Genomic DNA, 13547 nt, shown 5'->3' on the forward strand with positions numbered 1-13547 from the left:
AAAAAATCATAAAGCAGGGAAGAGCAAATTAAAGTCTCTACTGTACAAACATAGACAGAGATTTCATTAGCTAAGCAGGCTAATTCCCTCCGTGATAGAGAGCAAGAATGACCTTGAGAAAAGAATTCTTAGCAGCTGCTTGGGGCAGCTGCAGTCCGTCACAGCGTTCAGCCTCACCATACACAATCAGGCTTCCCCCTAAAGTAGGGTTTGCCCTATCTTTAAACAAATTAAACAACAGAAAGAGGTAACAAATACTCCCATGTGTACAGCCAGACGGCACCAAGTAGCTTTTGCTTCACACGGGCTCTCACACTTACATTCATACACCAGACAGTCCGAGTTTTGACTTTCACCCACAGAAAGTCCCTGAGGCAAATATTTTGCCTAAGTAGAGTTCAGCTACTTTTTCTGCTCCTAAAGGCATGCCTGAACTTGGACTGCACTTTAATAGACACTCAGAGTTTAAACAGTCCACCCGATTCCTGACTGATTTACTGACCAAGCTCCCCTTCCACTCTCTTGGAGTGGGCCTGACTACCTGGGGCCCCTACCTTACCATTCCTGTCAACAGGTCCAGGAGTGTTTGTCCACTTCCTCCAGATGCCGGACGGGTCCTAGGCTGAGGTCCTGGAGCACCCTGAGTCCCCCGGTTCAATTCTGCTAAATCAGCAGAGTGGTGCCCCCGGGGCCCCAAACCCGGCCCACTCACCAGAGGCCAAAAAGACCAGCGCGGTTGGGCTTTATGGTCAGGGAACCAGATGTTACAGAAGACCGGAGAAAAACCAAGCAACACTTAGAGAGTTACACTTTATTATTATTATGCCAGCGGGCTCAGAAAAACAATGTCTTTCAAATTTTGAGCAAAATACGGAGAAAGTTTTCCCTTTTTATATTTTTCCAGCCCTTTTGACTCCCAAATAAGGGTTTTTCCAGTCCCCTTTGCAAGTTCTTAAAGAGCCCCATGTGCTGGGGCTTTGCCAGCACTGATAACTTTCTGGGGATGGTTTACAACCTCTCTAAAATGGGAGTAAACAGGTTTTGCAGGACCAGACAATTAAAGGGGCAGTGACTAGATTCAGATTGCTAGCCCCCCAAAACGTCTTTTTTCCCCATCAACAGCTAGCTGTTAGTCATGTGACCGTTCTGGAAGGGGTGAATATGATTTCCAGAAAGACTCTTTTACAGTGTGCTGACTCAGCTAGATTTGTCCATTTTGTCCTTGCCCTCTTCATTATGCTGCCAAGAATTTCAGATGATGACTGATGGATGACAAGTGGCTATTTTGGACGATGAGGTGACCTTGAAAACGGAACCATGTTATGGGGCAGAGGAGCTCTATACTGATCTTGAATTGCCAACCTCTGGAATACTTTTCTGAGAGAGATACATTTCTTGTTTCACCTTTTGCTGATTTGGGTTTCTGTTAAATTGTAGTGAAGCCCAATCCTGAGTTACCTCAATAGTTTTTGGTATTCATTTAGCAAAGTCTCCATATCCTCCAAAGTAGGGCCAATTCTGTTACCCAATTCTATCTTTCTAACAACAGTGTAAAATTGCTGAGGCCTGTGTTGTCAGAAGAGAAAACTAGCCCTGGCCAGTGTGGCTCTATGATTAGTGTGTTGGCCTGCACACGGAAGGGTCATGGGTTAGAATCTTGGTCAAGGGCGCATGATCCTGGATTGCAGATTCAATCCCCAGGCTGAGTCGGAGCATGTGCAGGAGGCAATCAATCAATGTCTCTCTCCCTCTCTCCCTACCTTCCACTCTCTCTAAAAATCAATAGAAAAAATATCCTTGGATGAGGATTAATCAAAAACACAAAAACAAACTAACCCCGCACGCCCCCTCCCCAAAAAAAAGAGGAAACTAGAGTTGGAACAAAGCAAATCTTGTCCAATGCCACACAGCTGTCTTCTTGGACAGCATTAGGCTGTGGAAGCCAGATTACCTCACCCTAGGATTTTAAAAGCATGGTGGCACCATGGCCCTGTGGCTCAGTTGATTGGAGCGTTGTCCCATACACTGAAAGGTCGTAGGTTCAATTCCCAGTCAGGTCACATACCCAGGTGGCAAGTTCAATCCTGGGTCAGTCAGGACTGCCTCCCCCATGCACCTCTTACTGGGGATCGAACCCTCCATCTTTCAGTGTACGGGATATGACACTCAAATGACAATGCTCCAACCAACTGAGCCACACTGCCAGACTTCTACCCTGGAAGGTGTTGGTCAGTGGTTAAGAGTGTCAGTCTGTGGACGGAAGGGTCTAGGGTTCAAATTCCAGTCAAGGGCACATACCTGGGTTGCAGGTCTGATACCTGGGCCAGTTGGGATGCATGTGGTATGCAACCAACCAATCAGTCTCTCTCTCTCACCCCCCCCCCTCACTCTCTTTCTCTCTCCTCTCTCTCTTTCTCTCTTTTCCTCTCTCTCCCCTTCCCTCCCTTCCACTCTCTCTAAATATCAATGGAAAAATATCCTCAGGTAAGGATTAACAAAAAACAACAAAGAAAAATCAGACTTCTTTTAAGTTGCTTCCATAATACTACTGCTATATTAAAACAAAATTACAGTTCATTGGATTGTTATAACATACTTTAAAAGAGCTGAATTCTCAAACAGGCTAAGATACATTTTGAATAAGAAATTAGTAAAATGAATGTGTTACTGTTTTAAAAGCATAACAGACTTACTAATTAATGTAGGGTTGACAATCTTTAAGATGAAAAGGCAGAGGTAGGAGTCTTTTCATTACAATGCAGATAAAATTGAATAGGATGGATTCAACATAAAAGTTTTAATAACGCAGATGTCAAGCAAGCATATTGACGTCTTTAAAAACCAAAAAAATATAAAAGTTTCATTACAAAAACATTTGTACAGAAAACTTGGCATTTCAACAGTTCCAAATATATGTACACATATTTTTTCTAAAATTTAATTTTGTTAGAAATAAAACACTTTGTCTCACTTTCCTCAGCTGTCCCTTGTGTTTTAATAATAATAATAAAAAAAAAATCTGTAACATTGAATAGGGAACAACTGATTTCTTGAGAAGAACATAAATGCAGTAATATCTATACGGTTATTGGAAAGCATGAATTAGGTATCATGTTAGTCTGTAACCTCATTTGCTACCTCCTGGTTGGCCACAGAGGAGAGAGGAGGCAACACAGACGTGCTTTATGCGACCTGATGGTATTGTGGCAGTTGAATCCCAGCCACCAGTGAGTCAGGTATGTAGCTGCTGGGAGAGCCAGCATTTCAAAAGCAGGCTGCTTATTTTGTGAAAACCATTTCAGACTGTAGGCTTTTTCAAGAGCTCATGCATTCCTGAATAAGCAGATGTTTTAAGTCAATGTCAGGTGTTCTATATCTAGAGTCAGGAGAATGATGATCTTTGGACTAAGTTATAGCCTTTCCTGGTTAACAGCACTCTAACATAGCTGCACAAAACTAACAGAAGGAAGAAACAAGGGAAATATCAGGAGGAAGAAAAATCAAAAGGCATCTGGCAGAAGGCAGTCACCAATTTCTAGAACTGGCTTGGATGCCCTTCTGCTATAGACAGTGTGTTCTAGGTTGGATTTAGCAAGCAAGGAATCTGAGAGAAGTGACAGCATCAGCGGTGACAGATGAGAACAGAATAGGAAAATAGGGAAAAAAGCAGGTGAGTTGGCTAGGATTATAGCAATAAGCAATAGATAACGATGGGTTTTTATTCTAAAATATTGCCAAGTGGTGATATGTGGACTTTAGTGCATGGAAATTTGATGTGTGCTCATATGAGCCATTAAAAAAGGCTGTCTGCTTGGCTGGTATGGCTCAGTGGTTGAGCGTCAACCTATGAACCTGGAGGTCACAGTTCGATTCCCAGTCAGGACACATGCCCAGGTTTCGGGCTCAATCCCCAGTGTGGAGTGTGCAGGCGTCAGCTGATCAATGATTCTGTCTCATCATTGATGTTTCTCTCTCTCTCTCCCTCTCTGAAATCAATAATAAAAATATATTTAAAAGTTAAATTAAAAAGGCTGTCTCCCCACCTCTTTGGGCTATGAAGAAATCAGGTAAGAAGATGCTGAAAAGACAGGACGGTACAGCAGTGTCACCAGGGGGTTTCCGACTTGCACCCTGATTTGTGAGAACGTTGTGAGGAGGCCACACGTCCACCTGCTTTAGTAGTGTGGTGACTGGACAATGGGCTCGGTATGCCTGGCTTTGGTTCCAAAGACCAGAGCTGCAACAGACAGTCTTGTGCGGTAGAGCATCAAGACAAAACCACACCTTTAGGGGTGAATCGGGAACCCTTCTCTTTTGGTGTTTTTTAAAAAAAGTACTTACTAAAGGGGGAAAAAGGAAGGAAAGCCTGTTCTTTTGCAGTAGATTCTATAGTATGGTTATAGAAGGAAGACAAAGGACATGAGAATTCCTCTGTGTCCTTTCTTGTCAGCTCAAGAGACTATTGTGATGACATCTCAGCCTACCCACATCCACAAATCAGTGTACTAAAGCAGTCAGTCAGCTTTTACTTATGATAAACTTTTTTTCCCCCAATGCCAAAGGAGAGACTACTTTTCCTGTTCTCTCCTATTTACCAAAGACTTTTTCCACAGCAAAAAATGCTCCAGAAGACATTGTCAACAGATGGGCACAGAAGAACCTTGCTGGGCTGGAATGCAGGGTGTGTGCAGGAGCTAAGCTCAGAAAACAGCAGGCAGTGCTGAGGAGGAAGGAAACGTTACTCTCAGGGAGCAATCACAAAGCCTCCACGAGGGCTGGCACCCACTGCACACGTGTGGGACAGGAAACAGTCTCCGCCACAGAACTAGTTACAAAGAAGCTCCTTCCTTTGGAGTCACAGGAGGATAAAGATTGGGCCTGTCCAATAAGAGAAACTCTCCTTCAGAACCCTGCTGAGCAACAAAGCCCAGAGGTCAGAAAACGGAGATGTGTAACTTGAAGGTGGGGGTTAAGGGAATAAAAAGATAACAACCAAAAGCATTAAAAAAGTGACAGGTAGATAAGAAAACCAGACTGCCACTTAAAGAAAGGGTCTAAATCTGAAGTAGAACAATGAGAAGGCTTCCTTTATGCTGCAGAAGATGACAACAGAATATGTGCAGATCCAATTTAACAGAAAAGCAGATGATGGAAAACTGAAGACTTGGGAGAGTGGCTGCACACTTTCAAAGCTTCGCAAAGACGATTCCATAGGGAGCTCATGAACATGTTCTTTTTGCCGCTCCCTCATATGGCTTCCTGGGTGAAGGCATTTAACTCACAGCTGATAGTTCCTTCACAAGCAGAGTCATCTGTACTCCTCTGCTTCTACTCAGTTCAAATTTTCACAGATGGCTTCTCATTCCTCACATCTTGGAGCTCTAATACCTGTAGGTGAGGGGGTGGCGGGGAGAGAAAGTGAGAGAGAGAGGGGAGGGAGTGGGAGAGGGAGAGAGGGAGAGGAAGAGAGGGGAGAGGGAGAAAGAGAGAGAGAGAGAGAGAGAGAGAGAGAGAGAGAGAGAGAGAGAGAGAGAGAGGAATGGGGATGTAGGAAAATTGTTTAGCTGAACACAGATAAGCAGCTATCAGGGACAAATCTGATGACAGAAAATTAGTACTCTACTTTAGTCCAAAGAATAGATGGTCAATTAAAATCCTTTTTCTTCAAGTATAAGTCTAAGAATCTCTGCATGTGTAGGAATGTATCATGTGCATATGTCAATAAATCTTGTTACATTGATAAAAATGCAATCACTTAAGTATTTTTTCCAACCCTCAAACAGCCAGATATTTATCATTCGGTTAGATTGAAATCAAGCAACATATGGATTTTGATAGTTTGTATATAAAGTGGTCACCTCTCAACATGAAATCACCCCCAAGGCCTCCCAGAGCCATTTTTTTTCCCCCTAGGTACAGGTTGGCCACAAAGAAAGATGCCAGCTGGGATAATTCTTCCATTGTAAATCTATAAAAATAATTTTTTACTTGGTTGACTAAAATTTTATAACATTATAATTACTAGATTGTATTTTTTTTCTATTTACCTCTTATTTATCTTAATGCTTTCATTCTTAAAATTTTTAGTGCTTTCCCCTTACACACTCCCACCTCCTTAATAACGTTTTAGAAACTCCACTAATCCAGAGTTTTGATATATGTGTTCTACACCTGGATTCTGCACTCGTCTACATAGTTATTTCCAGGTAAGACATTTCGCCTCTTTGGAAATCAGTTTCTTTATATGTAAAAATATTGGAATTTCTAAAGGTCCCTTCTAGTGCTAATTTGCTCCTCTAAAACGGGAGACCATTAGCTTCCCTTCAATCACTGACTCCTTACAGTGGCACCACAAATGCTGAGGACATCAGGCCTAGGTGTCTGTACATCCTCTCTAATAAAATGGTAATATGCAAATTAACCATCACTCCGCTACATAAGCCACACCCACCAGCCAAGCCACGCCCACCAGCCAATCAGGGCGAGTATGCAAATTAACCCCCATCCAAGATGGCTACAGCCACAGAGAGCAAGGTTACCCAGGTAACAGAGCAAGCCAAGCTTTCCATAGCCGTTGCAGGCCTAAGCCTCCACTCACGCTACAAAGTTTCAATTATAGAAGGTAAACAAATTCAAACAAATGGCGGCAGAATGGAGCTTGAGAGAGCAGGCCAGGGTTGCCGGCGGCAACAGGGGAAGCAAAGCTTTCCACACACCCTGGCCGGGCTCACCCGCTTAAGGCTACAAAGTTTCAATTGTAGAAGGTGAATTAACTGCCACAAAAATGGCTGCCGCCCCGGAGGGAGCAGCAGGTTTAGCTCTGCTCCAGGCTACAAAGTTTCAATTGTAGAAGGAAAATAAATTCCAGATACCAGGCCTCCCATTGGGTTGCCAGGGGGCGTGGCCGGCCTGCAAACCACCACAGGCCCCTAGCTCAGGCCGCCCCACGCCCCAAGGGAACCCCACCCTGATCCGGGACACCCTTCAGGGCAAACCAGCTGGCCCCCACCCGTGCACCAGGCCTCTATCCTATCTAATAAAAGAGTAATATACAGATTGATCATCACTGCAACACACAATATAGCTGCCCCCATGTGGACACAAGATGGCCACTACAAGATGGCCAGCAGGGGAGGGCAGTTGGGAGGCACCCGGCCTGCAAGGGAGGGCAGTTGAGAGGGACCAGGCTTGCAAGGGAGGGCAGTTGGAGGTGATCAACCCTGCAGGAGAGGACAGTTGGGGGTGACCAGGCTGGCAGAGGAGGGAAGTTGGGGGCAATCGGGCTGGCAGGGGAGCAGTTAAGCATCAACCAGGCTGGCAGCAGAGTGGTTAGGGGGTGATCAGGCTGGCAGGCAGAAGCGGTTAGGGGCAATCAGGAAGGCAGACAGGCAAGCAGTTGGGAGCCAGCAGTCCTGGATTGTGAGAGGGATGTCTGACTGCCCGTTTAGGCCCCCCGATCCCACCAGGATCGGGCCTAAACGGGCAGTTGGACATCCCTCCAGGAGTCCCAGATTGGAGAGGGTGCAGGCTGGGCTGAGGGACAACCCCCCGCTGTGCACGAATTTCGTGCACTGGGCTTCTAGTATTTGTATAATGAAGCCAAGCTAGTATTAATCGTAATATTTATAACTGTTTTGTTTGACAGTTTTGAGGGTCTGGGGTATCCAGTTTTAGTTACGATTGCATGGCTAGATTGTTAAGAATCTGTAAGTAATAAAATGATTCACATTTTCAGGTATTATTTTTTCAAGGGAAAAATATTTGTAGTTTAAAATAAAGAATAATAACATTCTAGGTTTTCAAAGACACTTTGGCCCTGGCCAGTGTGGCTCAGTGGTTGAATGTTTTTTGCTGGTCCCAGTTGAGGTATGTGTGGGAGGCAGCGGATCGATGTCTCTCTCTCTCTCTCTCTCTCTCTCTCTCTCTCTTTCTCAGAAACAAAAATTAGTAAAGACATTAAAAAAAAAGACACTTCAGAAAACAGATACTATAGTTTATATCCCTAAGATTGGTAAAGGACCATCTTATTATTAGCAAAATGCTCAAAACAGAAAACCACTTGTGGCTCAAAAATAACTGCCCTATACCTATGTGAGGTGACACCATGTTATCTGTTATTGTGTTCTTTCACAATCTCCTACACCTGTGGTTGGCAAACTGTGGCTCTTGAGCCACATGTGGCTCTTTGGCCCCTTGAGTGTGGCTCTTCCACAAAATACCACGGCCTGGGCAAGTCTATTTTGAAGAAGTGGCATTAGAAGAAGTTTAAGTTTAAAAAATTTGGCTCTCAAAAGAAATTTCAATCGTTGTACTGTTGATATTTGGCTCTGTTGACTAATGTGTTTGCCGACCACTGTCCTACACTGTTTCTCCTAGCTCTCTCTTTTTAAGCCTACAAGAAAACACTATGTGAAAATGAGAAAGATGATGAGCTCCTCAAAATCCCAGGCCTAGATTTACAAGCTGTTCCCTTCACAAAAAGCAACAATAATGCTAGTGCTTTATTCTGCAGGCAGTACAGCCATCCTATATAATAAAGAGGTAATATGCAAATTAATCTTCATGCCCTCACAAGATGGCTGCCTACGGCAACCAGGCTGGCAAGGGGTTAGTGAGGGACGACCAAACAACTGAACAGCAGCCTGCGTGGGGCAACCAGGCTGGCGGAGGGGCCGTGAGGGGCGACCAGGTTGGCCGGGGGGGAGGGCAGTTGGGGGTGACCAGGCCAGTAGGTGGGGCAGTTGGGGGTGACCAGGCTGGCAGGGGGTGGGCAGTTAGGGGCGACCAGGCTGGCAGAGGGGGCAGTTGGGGGCTATTAGGCTGGCAGGGGGGCGGCAATGAGGGGTGACTAGACTGGCAGGGGTGGGCAGTTGGGGGTGACCAGGCAAGCCGGGAGGGGGCAGTTAGTGGCAACCAGGCTGGCAGAGGGGAGCAGTTGTGGGCGACAGTAAGGGGTGACCAGGCTGGCAGGTGGGGCAGTTAGGAGCGACCAGGCTAGCAGGGAGGGGGCAGTTGGGGGCGACCTGGCCGGCAGCGGGGGGCAGTTAAGGGAGACCAGGCAGGCAGGCAGGTGAGCGATTAGGAGCCAGAGGTCCAGGATTGTGAGAGGGATGTCCCCCAAGGGGTCCTGGATTGGAGAGGGTGCAGGCTGGGCTGAAGGCTCCCCCCCCCTGCCCCTCATGCATGAATTTCGTGCATCGGGCCTCTAGTATCTTATAAGTATAGTTCCTTCCATCTGACCACTCACTAGAAAAACAGCAGTCCTTTCTCCATCAAAGCATGGCTGAGACTAAAGTATAATGAGTTGCCTTGTATGGTTATCATCCAAGGGCATGGCCAAGAAGGATAAAGACTAATGCTTCTGTCTCTGCTAGCAGATATTGCCTAATTAGATAAAGAATCATGGGAGCCTAGCCTGGTGCTGGTTAGAGCAATTGTCCCAATACGCCAAGATTGTATGTTCAATCCCCAGTCAGGGTACATACAAGAATTAACCAATGAATGCATAAATAAGTGGAACAGCAAATCTCTCTCTCTCTAATCAATCAATAAATTAAAAAAAAAGAATCATTGATTTTATTTATTCATATAAATATTGAAAATGAATATGAATATGAATATGTATATGTATATGTATATGAGTGTGCTCACATACCTGCAGGACAAATAAATAAAATATTCAAACCCAGGACTGGCCATTCTAAGGAGCATATCCTGCTACCCACTCTTGTTTTAATATCCACATATGGTCCAACCCTAGGATTTCCACACAGCTTATATGTCTGTAGGCACGGAACAATTTAATTGACAAAGGGCTGTCAATTTTGTGGGATGGCATACTAAAGGGTACTCTTAGGAATTTGAGTGTATAAATACATGTTCCATTTAAAAAATGATACCCGATGACTTACCATTAGTACCAAAATGTTTACATGGGCAGATCCCTTCTGGAAATGTACTTTTTGTCTCCTCTGAAAGGACATAACACATACCACTAGTAATTTGTTGAATATACATATATTTTATCCTCACCCAAGGATATGTTTATTGATTTTGAAGGGATAGAGGAAGGAAGAGAGAAAGAGAAACATCGATGTGAGAGACACACATAGATTGGTTGCTTCCTGTATGCATAGGGGATTGAACTTCACAAACTAGGTATTTTCCCTGACTGGGAATCAAATCTGCAAATTTTTGGTGTATGGGATGACGCTCAAACCAATTGAGCCACCTGGCCAGGCCTGTTAAAGCTAATTTTCTCTCTCGTCTCTTTTTTGCTAATTGATAATTTAGATTTTAATTAATTTAATCAAGGCACTAACTGTTTCACTGTAAGGTTAGTCCACATTAACATTTAATATACAACAGTCACTCTGATATTCAATCGTGAATAAAAAGCTTCTTATGTTGTAGGTTTACATACATACAATGTCTTGTTGACTACTAAATGTAAATTACCATTAATATTTTCCAGGGGAAAGAAAGCTTAAAAATTAAATGATATTTATTTTGTTCTTGTATTTAAGCACTGTTTTGGGGGTGATTTCTTCAAAGTTTCTCACTCACTCTTCAAAACTCTTTGGGAAGTTAGCACCCGAGAATACGGCGAATGAGTGACAAAGCTATAATGAAGGTTCAACCAGAAAAATCATGCTCTTTCCATTAAACTATGCTGAAGCGTACATGAGTAAAACTGTTTTGATTCTGTTTTCCAACATTATTTACAACATTTAGCCAGTATGCAACAGGAATCTTGAATCAAGTCTCTAACTCATTCAGTATAATTCTAAAGTTTTAGTAGTATTGATAAAGTCGAAGGCCATTTTATTTTTGAAGTTGTGCTGGCATATAAATATATCAGTGAGCACTCACCATTCCTTAACGATCAAGTCTGTTTACAACTTCTCGAACAGTAGCTATGAAGTTTTCATTGTCTTGGGGATTAGCTAAAATAATACTGTGCAGTCTGTTCATATATGAGTCAATTGTGTCCAGGGTAGGTGTCTCTCCACTTCCTGACATAAGATAAGAAGAAAAAGTCAGAAAATCCTCCCTATTTGGTTCGACCATAATACAATTAAGTGAATCCACAGCAGAAGAAATTATGCCTCTAATATGGTCTCCTCCACAGGCAAAATTTTAATTTCAGAGGAGAGACTTGTTTAGACCTCAAAGAAATGAAACCTACATACTCTAAATAAACAGATGGGTATACAATTGCTCTATTTTGTGTATGATTAGCTGCATTAACAAAAGGTTAGAGACTCGCCCAGTTTTATTCTGTGACTTACCTCAACATGAAAAACTATATAAGAAATACTAGTGTTTGTTTTCTTCTTCCTTTCCATTAAAATAAAATTACAAAGCAAGCAAATACACTTTTCTTATGTGCTCTAAATCAGGATTTATTACTCAGTTTCTATTGTTCTGAATATCAAATTAAACCTAATAGAAAGTAAGTTATATTAAAATATAGCTGGAAAAAATTTAAATGACCAGAGAACCCGAGATTTGGGGTAATTTGTAGCCAATACTGAGATTTTATTGCATGACCCACAAAAAGCCCTGAGGGTGAAAAACCCCTCAATTTATGGATTTTCCTCTTTGGGGGAGACTTCAGCCTCACCATGCCAATACCAATATAAACAGCACCTCCCACTTTCTGAAGTGCTCAGGTAAGGATGGCATTACCAGGTAAGGGCATGCTGGCAAAGCTGCTGGTCAAAACCTGCCGCAGGGTCTCCAGGTGCTGCTGTAAGACAGTGTTGCGGCTTCGCTCCTGGATCACATCCACTTCCAGCTTCTCCACTGCTGTGCGCATGCTCTCCACGTGCTTCTGCAGGGCTGCATTCCTCTCTTCAAACTCCATGTTGGATTTGCGAAGCTGGCGAAGCTCTGCCTCCCGAGCTGAGGACATCCCCCAGATAGACACAGAACACATGGAGCGCTAGGAATCTCTGAGGAGTCCCAGTGATTTTCCCAAGGACGTTCTGCTTAGCTCTCTCTAATTTAGCCCACCTCATCTCTCTATTCTCATTATAGCCCTCCAAATAGCAACTTAAGGAATGAAATGCCTGGCTCCCCAGAGCTAACTTAATTCTTAAAACTGGTCATATTCTATACTTAAATTTACAAGGAACAGTAGCAATTCCAAGTATTTTTGTTTGTTTGTTTTAAACTCTGAAATGAAAAGCCTGAGGGATTTCACAGGGGAACATTGGGACAATGGGCAACCACTTTGGGTTCCCATCTTTACTACAATGAGGTCAAATTTTGTTCTTATAGTATACTAGAGGCCCGGTGCATGAAAATTCATGCACTGGAAGGGGGGGTCCCTCAGCCCGGGCTGCTCCCTCTCACAGTCCGGGAGCCCTCAGGGGCGGGAGGTGACCCGGCAATCAGGGGAAGGTGACGCCCCATCACACCTTTGCTGCTGCCACTACCTGCAGCACAAGCCTCACCTGGCCCTGGTTACCTGAGCCTCAGGCGGCCCTGGGTGGCTGGGCAGCCGCCATCTGAGGCTTGCCTGCACCTCGGGCCGGCCCTGGGCGGCTGAGGAGCTGAGGGGACTGGGGGGACTCCGGAGGCAGGCGCGCGGAGCGGCCAGGCCTGCCTGCTGCCCTGTGGGGCTGAGGGGACTGGGCGCCGCCATCTTTGAGGGCGCGACAGTCAATTAGCATATTCCTTCCTTATTGGCTGTGGGTGCTGCCATCTTTGTGATGGTGTGAGGGACAATTAGCATATTCCCTCTTTGTTAAACATGACTAGAGGCCCGGTGCACGGATTCGTGCACAGGTGGGGTCCCTCCCAGTCGATCGGGCCAGCTGCTGGAGAAGGGACCGCAGGAGGTTCGCCGGCCACGGGAGGTTGGCTGTGGGAGCGCACTGACCACCAGGTGTCAGTGTCCATAATAGCTACCGGCCGGTCATCTAGTCGTCTGGTCATCCGATCATAATGGCCACTTAGGCTTTTATATATATAGATTTGGGATGTAGGCTTTCATTTGTATAAATGGTTCCAGGTTAATAGTTCGAAAGCAACTGAATTAGTGATGCACATTTACTTGCTTTGATCCAGAGACTAAAGCAGTTTTGACAATACTGGGCTAGTTTTCCTTCACTGGTCTTTTGAGTGGTTACCTTTACTAGAGAGTAAAATACAATTTTTTTCTTCCAGACCAGTCCTAGGATTTGGAATATCACTATCATTGCTTTTGAGCAAGGTATTCCTCCTGAGAACAAAATTCCCCGTCACAGACCTGAGTAACACAGAATGATACTTTGGTAATCACCTTTGCTGTGGTTCAGGAATTCCTCTGTAAATATAGGGATGTCAAAAACAGATCGTTCCTTTACTTCTGTTTCTTTCTGTGAATCAAGAGTAACAAAACAGTTCTGGTCAAGATGACGGAATACATAAACATTCACCTTGCCTCTTTCCATGACAACATTAAATTACTTACACCTAAATTATAGAACTACCACCCCTGAGAACCCCTTGAAGACTAGCTGAACAGAGAAGTCCTATAACTAAGGATATAAAGAAGC

General features: G+C 44.2%; 1 protein-coding gene across 1 annotated transcript in view; it reads right to left on the reverse strand.

The window, feature by feature from the left end:
* Positions 1 to 687: 687 nt before the first annotated feature.
* The window catches only part of HMG20A (high mobility group 20A), a 107430-nt gene continuing 94570 nt past the window's right edge, over positions 688 to 13547 (reverse strand). Inside the window, exons 7-10 of the mRNA XM_079768649.1 lie at positions 13292 to 13367; positions 11692 to 11907; positions 10873 to 11015; positions 688 to 5388 (exon numbers count right to left, since the gene is read on the reverse strand). Of these exons, the coding sequence (XP_079624775.1) occupies positions 10879 to 11015; positions 11692 to 11907; positions 13292 to 13367 (429 nt within the window). The 3' untranslated portion in view covers positions 688 to 5388; positions 10873 to 10878. The remainder of the gene's footprint in view (positions 5389 to 10872; positions 11016 to 11691; positions 11908 to 13291; positions 13368 to 13547) is intronic.

Source organism: Cnephaeus nilssonii (assembly GCF_951640355.1).
Source record: "Cnephaeus nilssonii genome assembly, chromosome: 4".
NCBI classification, from domain to species: Eukaryota; Metazoa; Chordata; class Mammalia; order Chiroptera; family Vespertilionidae; genus Cnephaeus; species Cnephaeus nilssonii.